The sequence below is a fragment of the Leuresthes tenuis genome, unplaced genomic scaffold, assembly GCF_036924035.1.
Source record: "Leuresthes tenuis unplaced genomic scaffold, fLeuTen1.0.hap1 SCAF_15, whole genome shotgun sequence".
NCBI lineage: Eukaryota > Metazoa > Chordata > Actinopteri > Atheriniformes > Atherinopsidae > Leuresthes > Leuresthes tenuis.
The window spans coordinates 25,030,791-25,042,302 of record NW_027325369.1 but is presented as its reverse complement, the minus strand read 5'-3'; the positions used below and the strand labels follow the sequence as shown (position 1 = coordinate 25,042,302).

Here is an 11,512-nt window from a genome sequence, read left to right as displayed (position 1 = left end):
TTGAACTATTTGTACACAATGTCCATCATAGAATGATGATCCATGTCTATGTAAATAATTAACCTAATTAGTTTAAAGACGTTCAAGTTTTTTTAAATGGCGTTACACAATTTTTCTTGTCCATGTCAAAACTTTTCTCAAATGTTGTCAGCAATAAATTCAAATTAACTTGCTTTTGTGCAATATCTATTCAAATCTACCGTTTTAATAATCATTTGAATTGGGCTGTTCATTATTACTTAAAATACTCAATCAGCACATGGATATATTTGACTGTTACAAAAAAATGAACATTTCACACAAAAGGTGACATAGATATTTATTCTCTTATGAGGAGAAGATATATTTTGTAGAGAACAGATGCTTCGTCTTTCCAACAGGTTTCTTCCATCAAGGTATATAATATACGACTTAGAACATCTGGATCATGCACTCTCTTGACTTTCCAACGCCAACCCACTTGACTAGAAAGACAAAAGGAAACAGACTGATTAGAAAAAAAGGAGCAGAAGTAATTAGCAAAGCTATATCTATTTCTATATATCACATAAGTGATCAGTGCCACCTGGTGGATAGTAAGCAGTTCCTATAGTAAATTAATTTTTCTTTGTGTAATCTCCAAAGAAAATAAAGATAGGAAAACTTGTCATTTTGTGTCAAACATACTGGGAACTCCAATGTGGTTTTCAATGAAGCGGATGTAGTTTTGTGCCTTGGCTGGGAGGTCATTCCACTTCCTGGCTGCAGATGTGTCTGTCTTCCAGCCGGGGAAGGTCTCGTACTCAACCTCCACTTTGTGTAAAACGTCCATGTTGGCTGTGATTAATGAACAGCAGTTATTACAGTTCTTATGATCAATTATTACCTCTGGAAAACCATTTGTCAGCAAATGGCACTTAAGACTTACTCTGTATGTCTATCCTAATTAGTTACCTGGGAAGTGAGGAATTCTTTTCCCATTTAGTTTGTAGGCAACTCCAACTTTAATTTCATCCAGCACATCCAGAATATCAAGTTTTGTCAAGGCAATGCTGTTGAACAGGTAACAACACCATTTTTATATCCAGTCATCATCACTGCTGGAATATTCTTTATGAGGGTATAACCACAAAACATTTGATCGTTTGCTTAAACTTCTCTTGCCACTCACGCAGTGAAGCCATTAATCATGTGAGCATATCTGAAGATGACAAGATCCAACCAGCCGCAACGCCGCTTCCTTCCTGTGGTTACGCCCACCTCATGACCCCTCGTCTGCAGCAACTCTCCAACTGCCTGCAGAAAACAGGAAAGAAATCCTTTTCTGGTACTTCATGGATTTTGATAATGTCAGGAATCTCACAGATAACAAAAAATATGCAATTCCCATGCTAGCAATATATATTTATATAGATATATAAATATCTATATAGATATAGATACATATATCTATATCTATATCTATATCTATATCTATATCTATATATGGTAGAGAACAGTAAAAGCATCACACTAGCTAAAGAGTGAAGTTTTAACATTTTGACCTTTGTCCCTGTGGTCAGTTCCCGTGACAGGTAACATAAGCCCAGCTCACACCATAAATACATCCTTAACCCAGACTCTGGCCCTAAATTTATCCCTGTGTACATGTGATCTGTAAAAGAGGTAAACAGTGTTTGAGCCCATCTCTCACAAAATTTGACAGCTGCACTAAGCCGGAATACACACCACAAACCTCTTGCTCGTCGCATGATCACAGATTGTTCATGTGAGGCAGAATATTAGCGAGGTCCATGACATGTTATACATCTCCTCTTACACAGACCAGAAGAGCAAAGCACACATGTGACGACATTTGCCCTAATAGTAATTTACTGAAGCTTAGTCAAGCTCTTACATTGAGTTGTTCTGTGGGGAAGGCTCCGATTCCAACTCTGGTGGTGTAGGCCTTAGCTACACCAAATACATCACCAATATTCAGCGGAGGGATGCCGAGGCCAGTGCACACTCCACCCACAGTGCAGTTTGATGATGTCACAAAAGGATATGTGCCTAAAGAAATGATTAAATATATTTCAGTGGCCCTGACTTTCCCAAAGTTTCCAATAATGGAATAAACGCAATAAATAAAACTCAACCAAAGTCAATGTCAAGCAGAGCTGCATTGGCCCCTTCAACCAGAATCTTCTTTGGAGGTCCATGAAGAGCTTCATACATATAATAGACCCCGTCTCTAACCATCGGGCGCAATCTCTCTGCATATTCCTGCAAGGAACAAGAGAACACTTAATTGTTGGAATCTATGACAAACAGTCATCCAATAAAGATCCCTTGCATCTTTACCTACTTTTAGTTTTTTCAGTTGGTCATCAACGTCAACTGTCAAGGCTGGATACATGGACTGATACTGGTGGACAAGGTTCTTGAATCTAAAAAAAGGAGTTTAAAAGACATTAATGAAGTTGTCGTACAGTGCATGAGGGAGTTTGACTCCTTGGCCCCATTTACCAAATTTACACCATTCCTACCTTGTGGAGAAGTCCTTAAAGTCACCCAGGAGGTCACATACACGCAGGCCAGTGCGAGATGCTTTGCTGGAGTATGCAGGACCAATGCCCTTCTTAGTTGTTCCTATGCTGTTATGTGAAATAATGCGTGAAATCAATGTTGATTTGAGCAAATCAGAAGGTGCGTTCTTGTATCTCTTGTGTTTGGTTCACTCTGAACTGTATCCTGCCGTCATGCCTTACTTCTTTCCTTCTTGTGCTTGTCTTTCAGTCTCCTGCAAGCCATCAACAACCTGATGGAAATCAAACACTGTGGAGAAAATAAAATGTCGCATTCACATTGTTGAAAATACAATAATAAAAGTTGTTCCCTTGAAAATATATGCAAATATGAAATAAATGCCTATCACAACTCAGCATACCAAGGTGAGCTCTGTCTGAAACAATTAGTCTTTTATCCCAGCCTTTCAGACCTGTTCAGAGAATAGAAATCACATCTTTGTGAGTGCATATTACTTATAATTCCCATTTTGTTTTACGTTTTTTTTTGTTGTTTTTGCTAAAATACCTTTCTTGTCATTTTTATCTCCTTCTTCAAACAATCCAGGTAGATGTATGACCACTCCATTACCTGATGAACAAAAGCAGTTAAAAGGAGAATCAGAGTAATGCTGTGAATGCTGTTAAAACTAAAGTTTGAAGCATTTACCGATGAGTGATATGCTTTTGGAATTAATGATTCCACTGGGGAGAAGGTGGAAATCATACTCCTTGCCATCCACAACCACTGTGTGTCCCGCATTGTTGCCACCCTGTAAATCAAAGAAAGGTACAGATTATGACTGTCTGTAAGACCACCTGAGATGGCTGAGACATGGACACGTCTCATCTTATTGCCATGAGGCAGTATTAAGCCACCATCTTCCCAGATTTGCACCTATTTTAACAGACTTGGCCAGTGCTGGTGAACCCTTTACTCTATTCCCCCAACTAAGGCCTGGCCTTCTCACATATCAAGCCAGCCTGAGAATGTGACCTCTCCAGCCCAGTGGGTGGGGCTCTCAAGCCTTCAGGACACAGGGTGCTAGTCCTGTCAGTGGAGATAGTACAGCACACCAACTGTTGACAGGTTTCAGTGCAAGTCCCAGACAGGAGTGACCTCTGAAGTGTTGTTTGTAACAAGTGCGGGGACAGAAAGATACCCGTTGCTTTTTAAAAAGTACATATATATTTGTGTTTTTAATGTCCATTCTTTCCAGATTTAATTTGTGATTAGCTGAAGAAGTTAGAACTACTTTACACCACACCAGGGTTGAAAACGGTCAATGGTGACATTTGACATTATCTGGACTATGCATAGCATGTTTTGAAATGTCAGATTAATTACAACAGTTATGACTTAAATCCTTGCGTGGACAGTAACCAAACACAACAGCATACATATATATGGTTTACTGTATGTAGTAGTGGGAAAACTAATGCAAAATATTCCAAAATCACAGAGATGTGAATGTTTCACTTTGAGCACCTACTGTACCCAACCAGACTACCAATAAAAGGAAGATTATCCGTGAGGTACTTACAGTAAATTCACCCGTGTTTTTTTATTTAACCCTGGGAGTGGTAAATTTACGCAGGAAAAGTGTCCACGTGTTTCCATTTAAACACTCTTCAGAGTTTATTCAACACGGACGATTTTGCTGTGGAAAAAAGCGGCACTCAACAGTAATCCAAAAACCGTCACTTGTCCAGTTGGGCTAAAGTCACAAATTCACACATTTACCTGACATCTGCAGACAACGTCAGCTTCGGTGGCCAATAAATCTACCACTTTCCCTTTTCCTTCGTCTCCCCACTGCGCACCGAGCACCACCGACACTTTGTTCCCCGCGTCGTTGCGCTGTCGCTTCTGTCCAGTCGCGGCGGCTTGATTTGTGTTTTTGTGGTCTTTGGACGACCAGTTGAGCGACATGATGAGGGGTGCTTGAGTCTGCCCGTCTCAAGAGGACTAAACTGTCTTCAAGAGTGGCATTACCCTATCTGTAACTTCAGAGCTGATGATGTCAGAGCTAGACGCACAGAGGTACGTAGATGTGCAAGGGATCTCTTCTTCATAATGAGGCTTTCAGTTTTCCTTGCCTGGATATCACCATCAGTTATTATAAAACACAGATACAGTTAAATCCATTTTTATTAAAATGTAACATTAAAAGGTATAATTCACTTTTTTTTTCGTTTTTTTTAAACAGATAATTAGAATTATTGATAAAGAAATTAAGACCTTGGCAGCTGTTTTCTTTTGGTTAAATTAAATGTCTGGCAACAACACTGCATCCTCCCTTCTATATGTGCTGCCAGGTAAACAGAGTTCATATCAAAACACGCTTACTGAGTATTACAGTTATGCAAACATAAAGCACATTCAAATCTTTCCTTTTTTGACCAGTTCTGGATTCATGTACAACCACAAAAAAAACAAACAAACAATTTATATAAAGTGACACGTTACACCCATGCTGTGGAAATCCGAGCTTGGATGCCTTTCCTCGTCATGGTCTGGGGAAACTTTGTAGAAGGGAGACTTCTACACCCTCCGGACAGTCTATTTTCCTGTATTCTCACAAAATAAAATTTATAGTAGTTCTTCCAGTTCGTAACACCAGTGCAAAATTAACATTTTCTCCTTCCTCTTGAATTCCTTTTTCTGGAGTTTCCTATAGGGAAAGAAATACTCAAATGAATAATGAACCAAATTATCATAAAATATACTTTAATACGCTTTCAAAAGGTTTTATTTACAGCTGAATAAACCTGCTGGCTCAAAGGCACTTGGAGAAAAAGACTTTTTGGCTTGCAATCAATATCAATTTGAAAGTTTTGGGGTTTTTTTCCCTTTAAAATTTAAAAAAAGTTTTAAAACCATTTACATCAGCATTATTCATAAAAGTCAGATTAACAGAGAGCAGTTTACAGGAACTACCTGAAACCATTTGTGGATTAAACAATCCCACGTGCAGATTTGAGAATGGACAAGAAAATATGAACAGAGAGGACAAAAGTGACAGCTGTCATGGCATAAGTCGGTCCACAATGATATCACAGTGACATCACAAACTGCAAGGTTGATTGAGCTCAGGATCATTAGTTAAAAGGATTAATGTGCATTATAGTGCTTTGAGGTTTTGTTTAAACGGTTTGAGTGACATTAGAATCACCTCAGGACAAGATTTTAAGTGTTAAAGAGAGCAAGCATTAAAAGTTGGACAACACAGACAAATGAAATTCAGTTTCCAGTTAGACCGACAAATGACGTGTTATTGGCACAAAGCTCTGATGATGATTGAGTTCATTAGGAGAACATTTCTGTTTACAGTTTGCCTCCGGTCGATTTGACCTACCTCACTGCAACACACAGCCTGTTTTATGTTTTGTGTGTCCTTTCCCACTGTTACCTTGTGTTTCAGAGAGTCAGAATGGAAAACAGAGCATTCAAACAGACTGAACAGGGCTTTAAATCCATTTAGTATTATATCTTCAAATTAAGTGCTGCACATTCAATAAAAATGCATGTATTTATGCAACAATTCTTAAAACCACCCTAAAATAGCCCATATATATAAAAATATCATGTAAAATGCAATAACAGCAAAACATAAGGATTTCCCTTTAAGACACAAGAGACTAGCATTCCAAACATGATCTTTATTTAAGTGAAGAGATGGATTACCTGGATTACTCTTCTTTTTGTTTCTCTTAAACAGCTTCAACTGTTTCTTTGGTTCTGGTTTAGGGGAGAGAGGGACCACTTCAGAGACCGATGGCAGGTCCTCTGGCTTCAGACCATCCAGGACATCCCCCCCACCGATGCCCTCACTGAGCGCTGTCGCACCAAATTTAGGATCCGAATGTTTGTTAAAAGTACCCTCATCTAGGCTGTGTTCCTTCCCTTCTCGACCCATCGCTGGTCCCACTGGCTCTTGCAAAGGGCTTATTTCATTAGTTTCACCGTTCTCATCTCCCATTACACTGCTTTCACTACTCTGTTTCATTTGAACATCTGAACTAGAAGAGGCACTTTCCTTGATGTGAACATTTACGTTAATGTCCGTTGGCTCCTTGGGTGTCAACGTCTCAGGTACCGTGCTGTGCATGCCATCTAATATGGCCTCCAACAGGTCTGAATCTGAGAGGGAAGATGGGCTGAGGATGCTAGTCTCAGTTGAATCTAATGAAAAGCCATTTGTGGGACATGGTTCAAGATGTGCTTCAACCTGAGGCTGGGGTGGTATCCCGTCTATCATTGATGTTGCAGGTTGCTTTAACAGCCGACTTTCCTGTTGCGACGCAGGCTTTTCCAGGGATGTCAGTGTCATTAAAGCCGGCTCTGCTGGAGGTGCAGCTGCCCCGCCTTGCCCTGCACTGAGCTGAGGTGCTAGCACGGTCTCTTGTGATGGGCTGAGGATACCGTTCACATTGCCTGCGAGGCCGTGGTGATCCTGAGGTTTGATGGGAGTGGAGGTGGTGGTTACTTCGACGGCTTCTTCGTCTACAGACTTCACACATGATCCTGAAGAAAAAAAAAAAAAGAAAAAAAAAAGCAGGCTACAATGATCAAGGTATACACATTAGGACAAATGCTGTCCTTGCTAACAGGTGAGGTTTGATAGTGAGCGACGAGGCATGCTGACAAAAAGCTCGCCATGCGAAAGCAGCTTGACAGAGCAGAAGCAGAGCTAGCTTAGCGAGATGGGAGTGGTGAGGAAGCACAAATAATCCTACAAGGCAGGTTTGAGGTTGTAGGCAAGTGGATCAGGGATGGAGCTAGGAACTGCGGATGGAGACCACAGTCTCTTGTCCTTACCAGGTGGGTAGGTATCTCTATGCATTTCACTAGAAGGGAGGCTTTCCGAATCGCACCTTGGCCGGGTCTTTCTTAAGCTGAAACCTTTCCTGATATCTGCCAGGAGAAGATCAATGATGCAGCCATCGTTCTGTGGCACGATGCCTTTCTTGACTGAAAAACATCAGGAAATAAAGAGGGTTTAAAAACAAGCACTGCATTACATATTTGTTGGAAATTTTAAGCACAAAGCTGGTAACCTACTTATTTTTCCATCCTCTCCTTTCCGTCTCTTGGACTCCTCCTCTGCCAGCTGCTTCTTTCTTTTCTCGGCTTTGGCTGCTTGCTCCTTCCTCATTTTGTTTTCCTTTGATCATGGAAAAAAAAAAGGAATGTCATTCACTGCAAAGAACAAGATGTACATGGCAATTTATCTTCATATCATTTAGGCAGAAACATTAACATCCTCCAGTTATTCCACTCTCCACTGATACACATATTTCAAACAAAACACTACTCCCACACACAAGTAGAAACATCAGCTGTGCAATGTATTCATGCAGTCATTGAACGCCACAGCATGGAAACATGACTAACATTAAAGAAGTATTCCCTAACCTTCAGCGCTTTGATGAAAAGTTCTCGGAAAGTCCTGATGGTTCCGAGGAGTTCCTCAACTGACAGATTATTAGCATCTTCACACAAGTAGACAGCCAGGTCAAGCCTCTTCTTCTCAATCTCAGGAAATCGTTCATTTAAAGCTCGACATGCCTCCAGATTTTCCTGTGGCAGAGAGCAAGGGGAGAATTTGGGATGTGATCCAGACGCTAAAAACAGCACAGAGTTTATGCTTTTGCTTCTATTTGGAGGGAAAGCCAAGTTTTAAACCCTTACCGCAAGAACTTTTCCATATTGCTCTTTCACTTCATCCATGGACTTGGAGACTTTCTTGGCCGTCTCATTCAGTTGTTTTAGTAAAGCCCCAGTTTCTGATTGAATTGAACCCAGAGCAACTCTGATGACAAAATGGAAAGCCCTTTGTTATCTTTTACACAACCAAGCAAGAAGCAATTAATGTAAACATGATTTTGAGTAGAGGTGAGAGATTTCCATACCCTGCTGCTTTTTGACATATCTCTAAATCATCCGGCAGCGCCAACAGCTCCGGGTGGTTTACCTCTGCTTCCTTTGCAAAACAAGCCACACAGTGGGCAGTTAAACAGGTTCATAACTGAAGGGGAGAGAACAAGGTTATGGCAGCTGATAGCTTGTGTACCTCAAGGATGTGATGAAGCAGTGTGATGCGGCTCTTGTTGGCCTTTGTCTCTGTAAGCTTGAGCAGAGAGCTGATTTTGAACCCCTCGGCATTGCCTGTGTGACTTCCCTGAAAGTAGATCAACGATTAGAAATGCAAGCCATGACTAAATGTCAGCTTTTGTGAAGTAGAAATGATAAGAGAGGTTCTTACATAATTGAGAAAATTCCCCACATCAAGGATGAGCCTGCAGAAGCTGGGCACGAGCATGCTCATTCTGAGAGCTGAGAGAGTATTACATTGACTTAATTTAAGCATGTAAGACATGTCTCAACCAAGATAGTAAGAAGCTGTTGTTGCATACATGCCTCAGATGAGGGTTCACTTACTTTGGCAGGCCTCCTCCACCAACATCACTTTAGGCCTGAGCATTTCCAATATTGATGCAGTCTCCTCGCACAACAACATGCACTCAATTCTTAGCTGATAACTGAGAAGACAAGCAGAGTAAGCAAGGACACAAATTGATTCAGTCTATTACATAAGCAGTGGCATAAAAACAAGGAACGGTGTAAACAGAAATTAAGCAGAAAGGTACCACGGCACAGTGAGGAGGGAGGTGTAGAAGCGGTCAACATTAGCCAACTTGTCTTTTTCTCCTTGGAAAGACTTCAGATTCTCAATCTATATCCAAAGACAAAAGCAACATAAACTAAGAAGGTTTGTGTGTGTCATGACTTTATAGGTAAGAACACAAGTGTTACAAACCTCATGCTTCTCTGGGAGGATCTTAAGAAGCTGTTTTAGTGCCTCTACATCAAACCTAGACCGGTCTCCATTCTGGATCATGGCTACAAAGTCTTCATTTGTGCTGGACAAAAATGAAGCAAAAGAAAGCTAGTGATTAGTGAAAATGGGCCCACATGTACAAAACAATCTAATGTGAAAGACATCTCACCATTTGAACTGCTTTAGAAATATGTTCACATTCAAGTTTTTCTTTGGATCAATGAATGTTATCTATAAAAGAAAAGAGAAAATTAATAAATTGATTGCTCAGATTTGATAAATCATCGGCACATGTTTGGAGTGCTGACGAGGCGCACCTCTTTAGGCTCCTTCTTGACAGGAACAGCTGCCTCCTTGTCTTTGGGTTTGGTCACTGGGAGACAGAACAGCTGCTCGATACTGCTGTAGTCAGGCTGGTGAGGCGGCGGCTCTTTTTGTACTGAGGCCCACATGGAGGGACCATCTGTGGTCAAGGGGGAAGACAGGAACCTGTCATGAGCTCGTGTGGCTTCATTTTGCATTCAAATTGTGCTAAATTTGTTCTAACTCACTGTAAATGAATGATTTTATGATCAGAGAGCTGCTCAGATTAATGCGAATATATCATATCAAAAAAGATAAAGGCCTGAGACGAGTGAAAACTGTTTTGATCAGTTGATAATTTAAATGTAGGTAAAGTGTGCCTTTTCAGATTTCAACGCACCTGAAATTTAAATTCCACAGACTGTTGGTGAAATAATATGAGCCTTAACAGGAATGTACAGCCCACTTACCAGTAACAGAACGAAGTTTCTGCCAGTTGAGCTTCTTCATCTTCAGAGTGGGGTATCGACTCATCTTTGTGGGCGCACCGCACCCCAAGACCTGGTTACTCTGAGCTACTATCATTCCAGGGGGAGGAGGTGGTGGCGGAGGCATGCCAGGTAAAGGAGGAGGAGGTGGCGGTCCACCCTGCATCCCTGGTAATGGTGGTGGAGGCGGGGGAGACAAACCTGGAACAGAAGGTAGTGGAGGGGGTGGCGGAGGCATTCCAGGCAATGGGGGAGGTGGTGGTGGACCACCAAACCCTCCAGGTAGTGGTAGAGGTGGTGGTAAGGGTGGAGGTGGCGGAGGAGAGGCACACAGTGGCTTCAGAGTGGATGTTGTGCATTTCTCTGACTCCTCCATGTCCTGGTGATCCTGATTGGTCTGCACAGCTTTGTCCACTTTCACTACAAGTCCGTCCACTTCATGATGACCTTCGCGGCTTCTCCTTTTGAAAAACAAAAGCCGCTGCATGATCTTCTCACAGGACTCCATCTGAGCTGAAGCGCAAATCCACACAAGCACACTCATGAATGACATTTAAAAACAACAAAAGCTTTCAAGCCTTTTGTTGCTCGCAGCTTAATTATGCACTTGTATCCATTTTCCTGGATAATCACTCGCCTTTACGCATCAATCAGGCTATTAGCTAGCAGTTATCCTCCTCTGAGTGTAGACCTAAGTGAATGTATTGTTATAGTGCTGACTCACAGTCCTGGGCCAGCAGTATGGCTCTGTTAGTGATAGCCTCAAGAGCCAGCCAGATATTAGTATGACCTGGTCCAAGCTCCAACATTGTCTGCAGGATGGAGAGCAGCTGAAGAGAAGCTGGAGAGCTGCTCACCTGCATACATACAAAAATGAATCAAGCTGAAAAAAAAAAAAAGCGAAAAGCCTACAACATGATTCTGCATTCATATATTTGCTATTGCCTTTACAAGGCAATCTTTGCAGTTCCCTATAAAGCCATCCAAGCAGTTTGCCTACCTTGTTGAAGAGTGCGGTGAAAACCTCCAAGTGATTGCTCATATCAATGCCCCCAAACACTCGCAGCAGCTCTTCCTCATCTTCAGCCATGGCGTCCTCGAAAGCTTCACATTGAATAATCAAGTCTTCATCCTCCTGCTCCCTGCACAGCACACACATACAGTTACTGAGTGGATTGGACTTACTCCACAATCGAAATGCCATCTTCATTTAAAAAAAAAAAAATGGGATGCATCTTTGCTTAAATTGCAGTCTATAATGGACATAAACTTGTTTTCTTATAACTTCTGTTTGGCTTTTAAAAAGTTTCTTTTTTTTTTTTAAAGAAAAGAAATCAGGCAGTGACTTTAT

General features: G+C 41.3%; 2 protein-coding genes across 2 annotated transcripts; both read right to left on the bottom strand.

Moving 5' to 3' along the window:
- Positions 1-302: 302 nt before the first annotated feature.
- Positions 303-4,546, bottom strand: adss1 (adenylosuccinate synthase 1). The gene is made up of 13 exons (XM_072365000.1): positions 4,270-4,546; positions 3,196-3,298; positions 3,055-3,117; positions 2,909-2,959; positions 2,730-2,796; positions 2,508-2,615; positions 2,327-2,408; positions 2,118-2,244; positions 1,877-2,031; positions 1,151-1,275; positions 934-1,031; positions 667-816; positions 303-464 (listed from the first exon to the last, which is right to left on the bottom strand). Exons 1-13 carry the CDS (start codon positions 4,456-4,458, stop codon positions 412-414), a joined length of 1,371 nt encoding a protein of 456 aa, XP_072221101.1. The 5' UTR covers positions 4,459-4,546; the 3' UTR covers positions 303-411.
- A 126-nt stretch (positions 4,547-4,672) lies between these two features.
- On the bottom strand, positions 4,673-10,956 carry LOC140269959 (inverted formin-2-like). Its single transcript, XM_072364999.1, has 17 exons — positions 10,886-10,956; positions 10,144-10,669; positions 9,688-9,833; positions 9,540-9,601; positions 9,350-9,452; positions 9,180-9,265; positions 8,971-9,071; positions 8,795-8,865; positions 8,603-8,710; positions 8,442-8,512; positions 8,221-8,341; positions 7,945-8,109; positions 7,591-7,693; positions 7,348-7,500; positions 6,214-7,053; positions 5,885-5,938; positions 4,673-5,200 (listed from the first exon to the last, which is right to left on the bottom strand). Exons 2-16 carry the CDS (start codon positions 10,667-10,669, stop codon positions 5,886-5,888), a joined length of 2,709 nt encoding a protein of 902 aa, XP_072221100.1. The 5' UTR covers positions 10,886-10,956; the 3' UTR covers positions 4,673-5,200; position 5,885.
- Between the last annotated feature and the right edge of the window lie 556 nt (positions 10,957-11,512).